Source organism: Agelaius phoeniceus (assembly GCF_051311805.1).
Source record: "Agelaius phoeniceus isolate bAgePho1 chromosome W unlocalized genomic scaffold, bAgePho1.hap1 SUPER_W_unloc_2, whole genome shotgun sequence".
NCBI lineage: Eukaryota > Metazoa > Chordata > Aves > Passeriformes > Icteridae > Agelaius > Agelaius phoeniceus.
The window spans coordinates 3,216,380-3,229,954 of NW_027509867.1; the positions used below are offsets into that span (position 1 = coordinate 3,216,380).

Here is a 13,575-nt window from a genome sequence, read left to right on the forward strand (position 1 = left end):
ATGGAGGAGGAGGCTGCAAGGAAGAGGAAGGAGCCCTGGGATAACGAGGTAGGTGAGGAGGAAGTCAGTGCCCCTTTCCCCCTCTCTCCTGCTCCATCTCCCAGCCCAGCACAGCCCCCGGCTGCAGGACAACCCTGCTGCCAACCCCGTCCTGCTGGGGATGCACTGGAGGGATCTCCTTCCCCTTCCCCCTGGCACGGAGGCAAATCCCATCCTCTCCTTGGCCTTCCTCCCCCAGGGAAGGAGCTGAGGATGGAGACCAGGGAGGACAAATCCCCACAGCAGAAACTCATGGATGAGGCCATTTTGAGTGGCTCCACGGTGCAGAATTCCAACGTGGAGGAAAAGCCCCAGATATCCCACAGAAGGAGGGGCTCCAAACCCAGCCCAGTGTGCTCTGAGGAGGAAAGACCCACCCTGAGCCAGGAAGGTGGACAGAGCTTCAGCAAGAGCTCGGAGCTGGTGGCCCATGAGCAGCTTCATGATGGGGAGAAGCCCCACAAGTGCTTGGAGTGTGGGAAGAGCTTCAGGCAGAGCAGCACCCTGATCAGCCACCAGATGATCCACACTGGGGAATGGCCCTACGAGTGTGGGGAGTGTGGGAAGGGCTTCAGCTGCAGCTCTGCCCTCATCATCCACCAACGCATCCACACTGGGGAGAGGCCCTACGAGTGCTCCCAGTGTCAGAGGAGGTTTCAGACAAGCTCCAGTCTCCACCTGCATGAGCGAATTCACTCAGAGGAGAGGCCCTTCCTCTGCCCAGACTGTGGGAAGGGTTTCAAGCACAAATCCCACCTCATCAGGCACCAGTGCATCCATACAGGGGAGAGGCCCTATGAGTGTCCCCAGTGTCAGAAGAGGTTTCAGACCAGCTCTGATCTCGCCAGACACCAGCGGATTCACACCCAGGAGAGGCTCTTCCTTTGCCCTGACTGCCGGAAGAGCTTCAAGCGCAACTCCACCCTCCTCACCCACCAGCACATCCACACTGGGGAGAGGCCCTACGAGTGTCCCCAGTGTGGGAAGAGCTTCACCAGCAGCTCTAGCTTGACCAGACACCAACGGAGTCACCAGTAAATGAAGCCCTGCAAGTCCCTCGATTGCAGGAACAGCTTCATGCACCACTCCAGCTTCATCCCCCATGGGAGAACACACATTGGGAAGAGCCCTGGTGATCCATGTTCCCTCTGATCCATGCTGGGAAACACCTGCCTCTTTTCCTGCCCCTGCCAATGACATGATGTGAGATGGAAGAACGTGAGGGTCTGGCCATGGCCATGTCAGTACATTCACTCCCACCTCAGTTCATTGCCAGGGGGAGGAAAGGGACACTCTCTCCCAGAGGAGAAGGGTGTCCTTTCCAGACAGGATGAAATATGTGGCCAGGCAGAGACAGTTGTTGATGTTGTAGTTTTCCCTGTAAATCCTTTTTCTTATCCTTTCTGTTGACAATATCCTTTTTATTCCTGTTTGTTCCTTATCTGGTTGCTGTTCCCAATAAATTGTTCTTATCCCAGCCCGGGATCTTTGCCTTTTGTGCTTTCCATGGGAGGCGGGAGGGCAACGAGGGCAGCGCGGTTTAGCGGGAGCAGGAAATTGGGGAATCCCATTCCTGAACCCGGCCCGTGGAAACCGAGCATCCCTGTTGGTGGCAGCCCTGGTGGCCATGGCAGCAGCCTTGGGAGCGGGTCCCTGGCTGGGGCTGTGGGAACCTCTTCCCTCTGGTGCCCAGGGACAGGAGTGGAGGGAGCGGCTGCAGCTGAGTCGGGGCAGGCTCAGCTTGGATGTCAGGGAAAGGTTTTTGGCCAGAGGCTGCTGGGGCCCTGGCCAGGCTCCCCAGGGAAGGGTCCCAGCTCCAGGGCTCTCTGAGCTGCAGCAGCGTTTGGCCAGCGCTGCCAGGCCCAGGCTGGCATTGTTGGGGTGTCCTGTGCAGCGCCAGCAGTTGGACTGGAGGATCCTGATGGGTCCCTCCCAGCTCAGCCAATTCTGTGCTTCTGGGATCCCATGGGCCTCGGGATGGGGCTGCCAATGGTTGCCATGGCAACAGGCTCTGGCTGCAGGGCTGAGCTGGTGTCCATGGCAACCACCCCTGGCATGGGGTCTCCATGGAGCTGCCAAGGGACTGAGCATAGTAACAGGGGGCTGGTAATGGTTGCCATGGAAACTGACCATAGCAGCAGCGTCCTGGTGATGGTTTCCATGGAAACTGACCATAGCAACAGGAGGCCGGTGATGGTTGCCTGCTAAGGATCAGATTTGTCACAGGCCCTCAGAGGGGTTCCATGGGGACTTTGCAAGAGTCTCCAGGCTGTTCCAGAGCTGGAATGTCACAGGCAGAGACAGGGGCTCCATGGAGACCTCCCAGGGCTTTCTGGGATGGTAAAGAGCCCTGTGGTCCGAGGTAGTCACAGCCATCCCATGGTGACATCCCAGGGCACCTTGGGCTGCAAAGGCACCCATCTGTCACAGGCACTCACAGGGGCTCCACGGTGACATCCCAGGAGTCCTCAGGCCGCCAAAGAGCCAGGATGGCCCAGACACTCACAGGGGTTCCTGCCATGGGCACAATGGGAGCTTCAGGTAAAGTTTATTAGAGAAGCTCCTGTTGGGTCACGAGGTGCAGAAAGGATCCCCAATAGCCCCCACAGATCCCCAGATTTCACCATTGAATCAGAGATGACACAGACCCAGATCAGAAGGCTAAGGGCTAAAAGCCACCCATTTTTTTTATTCCTCTTCTTTTATATCTTGGTTTTCTACAGGTGGACATCATTGGTCATTTAATCAACACATTTCAAATGATTGGCCAAGTAAGAGAACTCCCTTCAGTAAACAACTTTATGGAAAAAAGCCAACTTATTACAAACATTGTTGGGGCACCAGTCATTGAGGTTTGTTTTATGTTGGGCCTTTCTGGGGGCTCCATGGATGAGGGAAACCCTCCAGTAGCAGTTCTGTGCCAGGTAAAAGGAGACGCACGGGACTTTTTCAGACTTCAGCTTCTTGTTTATGGTTATCTTATCTAAAGTTTTGCATTGCTGTGACACCAGGCTCAGCACGCTGGGGAAACACCTCAAAATGGCCCTAAAATGTACAGTTTCAAGATCTTTTAAAGTTTTCTCATCCAATTAATTCTTAAAACCTACATTATTTCTACTTATCGACCAATAACTCATCCCTTGACTGTCCACATAACCTCTGCACTGTGCTTTCCTTGGCCAATCACCCTGTGCCACCAACACTGCAGAAAATGGAGTAGGTGAAGAAGACAGGGACTACAACCCAATTCCTGCATCTTGCTTCCTATCTAGACCATACTAAAAATCCTAAAACCTAAATTTCTCACCCAAGGGACATAGTATAGTACTCTGTATTACCTATTTTACACTTTGGTCAATTCTAATCTGTCTCAAAGTCCTGAAAGTCCTCTCCATGGGTGAAGGTTAAAGGCAGTGTTTCTCTGGGGGACAGGATGCCTGAGAGCAGACAGAGAAATATTCCTGTGCCCTGGATTCCCACACATTTAATGTAAAATCCTTTAACCCTTAACATGTCAAGTTACCCAAAAATGTTCCAGGTAACTAGGATTAGAAGGAGAAGAAATAGGGAACAAGAGAAAGACAGAAGATCCGTAGAAAGGCATGCACATGGGTACCAACTGCTCAGGTTCCAGCATCACCAACAGAGGAACCCCAGCAGAAGGCAGGAGCCAGACCCTGGGCCGGCCTCGTGCTCCGGCTTTTAACCCCCTGGGCCTTCATGGCCCCGCCCCTGGGGTGGGACTGCCAGTTGCTTGTCCAATCAGAGCCAGGGTAGGCAGCAGCTGCCAGTGTGTGATTGATTGACAGCTGGGCCAATCAGAGCTGGGTTAGCACCACCCCCCTGCTGTGTGATTGACAGCTCTGCCAGGCCAGGGCTGGGGGCGGGGCTCTGCCCCACCACAAACCAAGGCCTGACCCGGCCCTGGCCCCAGACGGGCATTCCGAGCATCCCAAGGTGTCTCGGGACATGGATCTCATCCAGCCTCTGACAGCCACCACGGTGACACTACGGAACCTCATGGAGCCATGGCTCACTTGTGACAATGGAGATCCAAGGAAACGATGGTGAGACTGTGGAATCCAGGAAACATGGAATCAAGGAGACCATTGTGCAAATCATGGCCCCTATGGAAGCAAGGATCAATGATAAACTGTGGTTTGATTGTGATTGATTTAAAATAGAAACAAGGAGCCATTGTTTCACAGCGGGGCTGCATGGGGCCAATGGACTCTTGTGACTCTGTTTGGGCTCATGAAACCAAGAAGCCATTGTGACATTGCCAGAGCTGATGGAATCAAGGAGACCATTGTGACAGTGTGGAGACCTATGAAATCAACGGAACATGGAACAGGTCTGCCTGGTTTGGCCTCCTGGGGGCTGTCTGACAGGTCCCACTGAATTTGGCATGTCAAGGGCCACTTCCCATCTGGCCGTGAAGCACTGGGGCTCCCTGCTTTTATTCCTATGGGAAAGAACTGTCTTTCTTGTCTCGGCTCATGTGGCCAAAATTGGGATTCTGTATCTAAAATTCTCTATATCCAAGGGTTATTCCCAGAAAGAATCTGCCAATACAGTCAAGTCTGGCCAGCCTTGGCCTCGGGTGACTGCCTCTCATCTGCCCCTGCACCACTGGGGCTCACTTGTTTCCTTCCTATGGAGACCATTGTGACACTGCAGGGCATTGTGGAACCAATGGGCCATGGTGACCCTGCAGGCCCTTGTGGAACCTGTTACACTGTAGGAACTTGTGGAACCAAGGGGAACATTGTGACCCTGCAGGGTACCATGGATCCAAGGGGCCACTGTGACACTGTGGGGCCTCGTGGAACCAAGGACATCTTTGTGGCTCTGCTGGGCCGCATGGTCCCAAGGGGCCAGTGTGAAGCAGCAGGGCTTTGTGGAACCAAGAGGCCATTGCTGCATTTCAGGGCCTCGTGGAGCCAAAGGGCCGTTGTGATCCTGCAGGGCACTGTGGATCCATGGAGAGCATTGTGGCATTGCAAGGCCCCATGGAATCATGGAGAGCATTGTGACACTGTGGGGCCTCATGGAAGGAAGGGGCCGTTGTGACACTATGGGAACTTGTGGAACCAAGGGAATGATTGTTGCACTACTGGGCCGCAATCGAATCAAGTGGCCATTGGACACAGCAAGGCTTCATGGAACCAATAGACCATCATGACACTGTGGGGCCTTGTGGAACCATGGAGACCTTCAAGTTCCTTAAGGACTTGTGTAACCAAGGGGCCATTATGACACCTGAGGGCCTCATGGAAGAATGGAGCCATTATGACACTGCAGGGCCCTGTGGAACCAAGGGACCATTGTGACACTGTGGAGCCTCATGGAACCAAGGACAACATTGTGGCTCTGCTGGGCCACATGGTCCCAAGGGGCCAGAGCAAAGCAGCAGTGTGGGAGTTAGCCCAGCTGTAACTCCGAGTCAGCCAGATTTTACCCCAAAAGAATTGGGCATGAGTTTCAAGCCCTGGGAATCATTTGTTTAACTTAGGGTGAGGTTGAGAGTTCCCCCATAAGCCTTTAGTGTTGCTGTGCTAACTTGTCCAAGTTCTACTCCCCTATTGGTTACTTGTATCCCCTCTATGGCTATTGTTCTAGAGTGTTCTACCCCCAAGTGTACATATTGTTGCTTCCCTTTTGTCTCGGTTCTTTGGATCCTGTCCCTCATACTGTTCTCAACTTCTACATGTTTATTGTTTTTCGCCCTGTGTTATTAAAGTTCCTTTTAAGCAACTCCATTGATCCTGCTGCTTTTCATTTTCCACCCTCGCCCTGAAGTCAGGGAACCAGAGAGGTTTGTCACAGCCACCCTCACTGTGACATTTGGCACCCAAACAGGGACCATGACACTCAGGGCTCCCTGTGTCAGTCACGTCAGCTGGGGTTAGCTGATGGATAGGCCAGTGCTCCCCGGGATTTTCGATTGTGCCGGGCCCAGTGGATTCATCGTTGCTTTGAGGGACCTTGCCCAGGATCGGCAGGGACAACGATGGTTTCACCTGCATAGGATTGCAGGTGGGTTTGGGGAAATGCAAGACATTTACTGCCCTTTTTGCCTCTGTGTTTTTACACTATGCACCCGCATCCCATAACTGATTTGGGGTGTTCTGGTGGCTCTTCCCCCTAAGGTGGAGAAAGAAAAAAATGGGAAGCCAGATGTCCAAATTAGAAAGGAACATATATGGATGCTTTAAGTTAATTCTCACTGATCATGACATAATATTTTCAAAGAACGAATTAAAATCAATCATGAGGTGGATCATTAAAAATTTTCCAGACGCCACTGCTCATGAAATCCATACCACTGAATTTTGGGACTCATTGGGAGTTAAATTGTACAACGTTTCAATCAAAAGGGACTGCATTGCACCCTGCATGCTCCCTATTTTCCACACCATCCTTGAGACCCTTCACCAGCAAGCAGCGTGCTGAAAACTCGATCCGTTGGTCACTCCTAACTCGGGATCTCCCCTCAAACCTGCCTTTCTCAGACCTTCCACAATGGTCCAAGATGGCAATGGCCACGCTGTCTTGGAGCATCATGCCCTGGAGACTCAAGACAGAAGGAGCCCGAATGTGGCTCGGGAGCCCAACCATCCTCCCTCCATCTTGGCTCCTCCACTTCCTGCTACCACAGCCTTCTCTTTCGCCCTGAACGAACCTCCAGACTCCACCCCCACAACTGCGGGTCACGCCCCCACTGTCAATCATCCTCTCCACCCTGGGCCATGCCTCCAGTTAAGGAAGGAGACTGGCAAATAACCTCGAAACTTCTCATTGCCCTGGGACGTTATGAAAGAAGGGGGCAGAATCCCATCTATCAGCCATTGGTTTACGGGGAAATCAAGGATCTGTGTGGGGCAGCTAAAGACCATAGGAGGGACTTACCTTGTTTTAATGGCCTAATGAGGGCCATGTTTACAGCACATGTCTTAAATCCCTATGATTTAAAATATATTATGCCCAGGTGGTTGTCACCTACAGAATACACCCTGTGGGAAGGGGGATGGAAGTGTTTACTAAATCAATTAATAGCAGACTATGCTAATAATGAGGCAAGGACAGAATTGACAATCAGCCATCTAGCTGGAGAAGGACAACACAGCCTACCAGATGATCAAGCAGCAGGTATCACCAGAGAAGTATTGAATGATATCAAAGAGATGGCTTTGCAAGCTTTAATCCAGGTACTGGATGGTAGCACCCCCAATTTGGACTACCTTGGGTGACTGCAGCTAAAGCTTTAGGGCAATCAGACCATCCTGGGTGTCTGTTAAGTAAGCAAACCAAAGCTGCCTCCCTCACATTGAGTGGCTGCTCTCAGACACAGAGACCATCAGACACGCCACCTTGCAGAACAGCGATAGAGTTTTGACTCTGGGCACATGGGCATGGCTGTGTAGACTCTGAGGGCATGTGCTGCATGAACCTCTCCAGCCACAGCGAGTCAATCCACAAGAGCATTCAGGTACTGAAGGAAGGGTTCAAGAAGCTTCAAGTGGAAAACAAAGACTGGGTCAATAAACTCTTCCAATCCAAGGGACTAAAGGGTTGGATGATGTCTAGCTAAAACAGGACTAATAATTCCCTTAGTGGTTGTTGTTGCATTGTTAATTGTCCCATGTTTATTTGGATGCTTTTAGAAAGTCTTACAAAATTCTTTCAGTTCCATCATTGTTGTAAAAGAGAAAGGGGGAAGATACCCAACACAGGCTCCTCATGGACTCCATGGAGGAGAGAATTGGAGGCCAGGATGGCACAAGAACCTCTCAGAGACTCAGTGTGGGAAGGAAAATCCTTGAAAGTACCTAAAAAATTCTTAAATCCATAAAGTACCTTAAAAACCTTGAGTATCTCAAGGCATTAATGAGCCCCACTGAGTGTCAGTACAAAGCTCTCCAGGGACTCATTAAAGCAGATAATTGGGGCATGATTGCACAAACCTCTCACAGAGTCTCTATCAAAAGGGAAACACCAAGTACCTGAAATAACTGAAGTCCCTTGAAGCATTAATGAGCACACTGAGTGTTGTTACTGACAAAGCCTCTCCAGGGACTAATTACAGCAGATAATTGGAGGCCATGATTGCACAAACCTCTCAGAGACTCCAAGGCCAAAGCCAAACTCCAAGTCCTTTGAAAAAGCTGCAGTCCCTGCAGGGAGCATGAAGGAGCCCCCAGGGCCATTGCTGAGCAAGGCTCCCCAGGGACTCCTTGCAGCAGATCCTTGAGGCCACTGGGATGTGGGCTAGGGGGGGATGCTGAGGGCAGCACAAGGGGCTGACAGTGCCCAGCCTGGCTGGGGCTGTGCCAGGAGGCCCCAGGGCCTCAGGACAAGGTGTCTCCTCCCAGCCCTTGCTGGCACAGACCCTGCTGTGCCCCAGGACACCAAGACTTGGCTTCTCTTTGTCCCCACCTGTCATCACTGCCTGCAGTTCTCTGCTCTGCCTGGGGCCTGGGGACACTTGCTCAGTCCTGTCCCTCTCTGGGACCCATTAAAAGTCCAAGAAAGTTTGGAGTTGGATTCTGCCTTGGAGTTCTGGAGAGGTTTCCTCAGCTGCCTCTCAGGGACTGATGTTCAGGGCCTGAGCACAAAGGCCCAGAGGCTGATTAAAGTCCTTGTGCTGTGTCTGTGCTGCTGAGCTGGGCTGGGCTCCTGGCCCAGAGGCAGCTCCTGGTCACCAAGAAGAGCTTCAAAAGCACATTTCTCTGGATGAGCAGCTCTCCTGCCAGCCCAGCAGGGCTGGGGCACTGCCTGCAGCCAGCCTGGGCACAGCCCAGAGGCACAGAGAGCTTCAATCAGTCAGGGCTGGGAAGGGGCTGAGAAGTACCTGGGGCACAATCACTGCCAGCCCTTGGCACAGGAACCTCTGGCTGCAGGACAATGCAGCTGCAGCTCCTGGAGCCATCTCCTGCAGCTGGAACATGCCAATGCCTGCAGAGCCTGTGAGTACATTCTCTGCTTGTCTCTTGTGCAGAGCAGCCAGGGGTGCCCAGGGCTGTCCTGCAGAGCAGGGTCCTGCAGCCCAGGGCGCTGTGCTGGGGCAGGGACTCTGCTGCCTGCCAGGGACAGCTCTCAGCCAGCCCTGGCAGCTGCTCCCAGCCCTGGGGGACAAGATCTGGGTGGCAGGAGACAGCTGGTGAGGCTTGGAAGTGTTCTCCTTGTGTGGGGAGGATGCTGCATTGTTCAGGAGTGCTCCCAGCATGGCATTTAACTGCAGAACATTTTCAGGTAGATTATACAGGGAGCACAGCAAGGCAGGGGCTGCATAAAAGGGAAAATCCTGCTTTTTATTTTACTGCTCTGGGTTGCCTGTATGGGAAACTGCACATAGATATTCATCGCTGAGTTCAGGTGGAAAAAAAAAAATTTCTCTCTGATCTGAATAAAGCAGGCAATGACAGAAATCAGAACAGAGCCCCTTTAGAGGCAGCATCAGTGTCACTTTTCCAGCCTCCTCAGGTTTCCTCTGATGTTGCCATCAGAGCCTGCAGAGCCAGAGCTGCCCCTGGGCAGTGCCTGAGCTGGGAGGGCTCTGCAGGGCAGAGCTGAGCCCCCAGGGCTGGGCTGGGCTCTGGCAGCACTGGCAGGGCCCAGCCCTGGGCACAGGGAAGCAGCTGCTGGCAGGGACAGCTCCAGGCAGCAGAGCCCTGGGCAGGCAGTGGGGGGAAAGTGCCCCCAGGCTGTGCTGGGATATTTCAAGTCCTCTCCACACCCAACTATTCCATGATTACTTTTCTTACAGATCCCCATGCCAAGGCACAGCAAATGTCCAACAGCAGCTGCATCAGGCACTTCCTGCTGCTGGCATTGGCAGACACGCAGCAGCTGCAGCTCCTGCACTTCTGCCTCTTGCTGGGCATCTCCCTGGCTGCCCTCCTGGGCAACGGCCTCATCATCAGCGCCGTAGCCTGCGGCCACCACCTGCACACGCCCATGTTCTTCTTCCTGCTCAACCTGGCCCTCGCTGACCTGGGCTCCATCTGCACCACTGTCCCCAAAGCCATGCACAATTCCCTCTGGGACACCAGCAACATCTCCTACACTGCATGTGCTGCTCAGCTCTTTTTCTTTCTGGTCTTCCTCTCAGCAGAGTATTTCCTCCTGACCATCATGTGCTACGACCGCTACGTGTCCATCTGCAAACCCCTGCACTACGGGACCCTCCTGGGCAGCAGAGTTTGTGCCCACATGGCAGCAGCTGCCTGGGCCAGTGCCTTTCTCAATGCTCTCATGCACACGGCCAATACATTTTCCCTGCCCCTGTGCCATGGCAATGCCCTGGGCCAGTTCTTCTGTGAAATCCCACAGATCCTCAAGCTTTCCTGTTCAAAATCCTACCTCAGGGAATTTGGGCTTCTTGCTGTAAGTGCCTTTTTTGCACTTGGTTGTTTCATGTTCATTGTTTTCTCCTATGTGCAGATCTTCAGGGCTGTGCTGAGGATCCCCTCTGAGCAGGGACGGCACAAAGCCTTTTCCACCTGCCTCCCTCACCTGGCTGTGGTCTCCCTGTTCCTCAGCACTATTATCTTTGCTCACCTAAAGCCCCCCTCTATCTCCTCTCCATCCCTGAATCTAGCCCTGTCAGTTTTGTATTCGGTGGTGCTTCCAGCCCTGAACCCCCTCATCTACAGCCTGAGGAACCAGGAGCTCAAAGCTGCAGTGTGGAGAACGATCTCTGAATGGTTTCGGAAACATTAAACTGCTGGCCAATTTCTGCATATCACTTGTAATAAAATTAATCTTTCATACTTCTTGTTGGTTTCATTTTGGAAGTTCTTTTTCTTTTTTTTAGTTTTTTCATATTATCTACAAATAAATGTAATTGTTTGTTCCATTTCTCATTTTGTTTCTCTCCACCTTCCCTGTGGCCAGAGATTGTGTCAATGAGGGATTATGCTCTTGGTGGCTTTAAATGAACTAAAGGATCTCTCCCAGCAGAGTTTTCTGCAGAGATGCCCTTTTGTTGCCTTCTCTGGAGCTGCAGCAGCAATGTCTGTGTGCAGAGCTGGGGCAGATCAGTGCTGGCCCAGCAGCTGTGCCCAGCAGCAGCAGCAGCAGCACTTGGTGTTGCCAGTGCTGCTGCCGTGGCCCTGCCCCGCTGCCCTGGTGGCCCTGGTGTTGCTGCAGGGCCTGAGTGCTCTCGGGGCCGGGCACAGCCCTGGGGGTGGCAGTGCCGGGGCTGCAGCAGGGACAGGCCATGGGCACTGCTGGGGCAGCGCTGACGCCTCAGGCCAGGCCCTGGGGGCTGCAGGCTCTTGCCCAGGCTCTCTCAAGAACATGGCCAGGCCAATGCTCAGCACAGAAACCCCCGTCAGCAGCCCCAGGCTGGCCGTGGGCAGGCTGGGGGCAAACAGCATGGCTGGGGCTCTGCAAGGGCCCTGGGCCAGACGGGAAGGAGCAGCAGAGCAGGGGCTGATCCATGCCCAGTGCGCTGCACAGCCCAGGGCAGCGTCCCAGAGCGTCCTCATGCAGCTGCCAACAACATCCCCCCTCTGCAGCCCTGGCCTCTCCCCCAGCTCACACAGGTGCCCCATCCTTGCAGGCACAGACACGGCAGCACTGCCTCAGCAGCCCCTGTTTGCATTGCACAGCAGGGGCAGCACCCCCATGCTGTTGCTGTGGGGACATGAACCTGAGGGAGCACAAATGCCAGCAGCCCCTGGGGCCAGCAAGGCCTGGGGGACACCAGGGAAACCACTCAGCTTTGTCCTGGCCTCTGCACTCAGCCAGAAAGTTTGTTCCCATCAGCTGGGAGTTTCCTGTGCCACTGCAGACGCTGTTGCTCAGAGCCAGGGCTGCCTGGCAGCCACCCCCAAACTGCCCTGGGCATTTCCTTGGCTTCACCTTTGTTTTCTTTACTCTTCCCTTGTACAAATCTCTTCCTCTTGCCCAGCCCTGTTCCTTCCCCTGCAAACAGCGCATCCCTGTTTGGCCTTTCCTCTCTGGCCCCACTCCCCATTGCAGTTCCTGACTTGGCCCCATGGGAACGTCCCTTGGGCAGCAGGATCATCCTACAAGTGCTGCAGGAATTGTCTGCAGGCTCCTGCAGTGCCTGCTGCTGCTCCCTTGCCAGAGGCACCCCAGGCCAGGGGGGCACATCTGGGCTGCTGTGTCTGCCTCTGGGGCTCCCTGTTCTGGGCAATGAGGAGGAGCTGCAGAGGCTCTGCAGGACTGACAGGATGGGCTTTGGGGCTGCCAGGAGAAGCTGAGGGACCTGGGCTGCTGGAGCTTCTGAAGAGGAGACCCAGGGCTCATCGTGCAACTGCTCCAGTGGTGGTTTCAGAGAATCCCAGGATCAGCAATGTTGGAAAAGTCCTTGGAGATCATCAAGTCCAACCTGTGCCCTGACACTGCCTTATCTCCCCTGAGCCTCCTCTTCTCCAGGATAAACAACCCCAGCTCCCTCAGCCCCTCCTCACAGGACTTGTGCTCCAGACCTCTCCCCAGCCCCACACTCCAGCCTCTCCATGTCCTTCCTAAATTGGGGTCCCAGAACTGGACACAGCACTTCTGCCCAAGCAGTGCTGAGCACAGGGGAAGAATCCCTGCCCTGCTCCTGCTGGCCACACCATTCCTGATCCAGGCCAGGAGCCATTGGCCTTCTTGGCCACCTGGGCACACTGCTGCCTCATGTCCAGCCTGCTGTCCATCAGTCCCTGCAGGTCCCTTTCTGCCTGGCTGCTCTCCAGCCACTCTGTCCCCAGCCTGTAGGGCTTCAGGGGTTGTTGTGGCCAAAGTGCAGGACCCAGCACTGGGACTTGTTAAACCTCACCTTGTTGGATTTGGGCCCTGGATCCAGCCTGTCCAGGGCCCTGTGCAGAGCCCTCCTACCCTCCAGGAGATCCCCACTCCCAGACAACTTGGTGTCACCAGGGTTCCATGAGGCCCCAGAGTGTCACAAAGGTCTCCATGATTCCATGAGGCTTCACAGTGTCACAATCTCCCTTTAGTTCCATGGGACCCCTTGGTGTCACAAAGTCCCTTGGATCCTTGGGCCTTGCAGTGTCACAATGGATCCTTGGTTCCATGAGGTCTGGCAGTGCAGCAATGCTCTCCTTGGTTCCACAGGGTCACAATGGCCTCTTGGTCCCAAGGGCCACCACGGTGTCAATCATGTTTCATTCATTCCAGGAGTCCCTGAGGAGCAGCCCTGGCCCCTTGGTTCCATTGGGCCCTGCAGTGTCACAATGGCCCCATCGTGACACCAGGTCCTGCTCTGTCACAATGCTCTGCATGGTTCCACAAGGCCCTGCAGGGTCACAGTGGCCTCTGCGGTTCCATGGGGCCTTAGAGTGCTGCAGTGAATTCCTTGGTGCTGCTGTGTCACAATGGAGCCCTGGTGACACAAGATCCTGCAGTGTCACCAGGGACCCTTGGTTCCGTGGGGCACCAGAGTGTCACAATTGTTCCCTCAGTTCCCAGAGTTCTTGCAATGGAGCAATGGCCCCTTGATTCCATTGTCCCCAGGCTCTCCCAAGGGTATCCTTGGTTCCACAGTGGCACAATGGC

At 54.0% G+C, this 13,575-nt stretch overlaps 1 protein-coding gene across 1 annotated transcript; it reads left to right on the forward strand.

Annotated features, from left to right (window-relative positions):
* LOC143692657 (olfactory receptor 5G9-like) lies at positions 1–10,764 on the forward strand. The gene is made up of 3 exons (XM_077172906.1): positions 1–52; positions 10,154–10,242; positions 10,609–10,764. Exons 1-3 carry the CDS (start codon positions 1–3, stop codon positions 10,762–10,764), a joined length of 297 nt encoding a protein of 98 aa, XP_077029021.1.
* The last annotated feature ends 2,811 nt before the right edge of the window (positions 10,765–13,575 follow it).

Excerpts from the sequence above, each read along its gene's own strand:
- LOC143692657 (XM_077172906.1), top strand. The coding sequence starts at position 1 with ATGGAGGAGGAGGCTGCAAGGAAGAGGAAGGAGCCCTGGGATAACGAG. Across the intron at positions 53-10,153 it reads GCCCTGGGATAACGAGGTAG|CAGAGTATTTCCTCCTGACC; the intron begins GTGAGGAGGAAG and ends TCTTCCTCTCAG. Across the intron at positions 10,243-10,608 it reads GGACCCTCCTGGGCAGCAGA|CCCCCCTCTATCTCCTCTCC; the intron begins GTTTGTGCCCAC and ends GCTCACCTAAAG.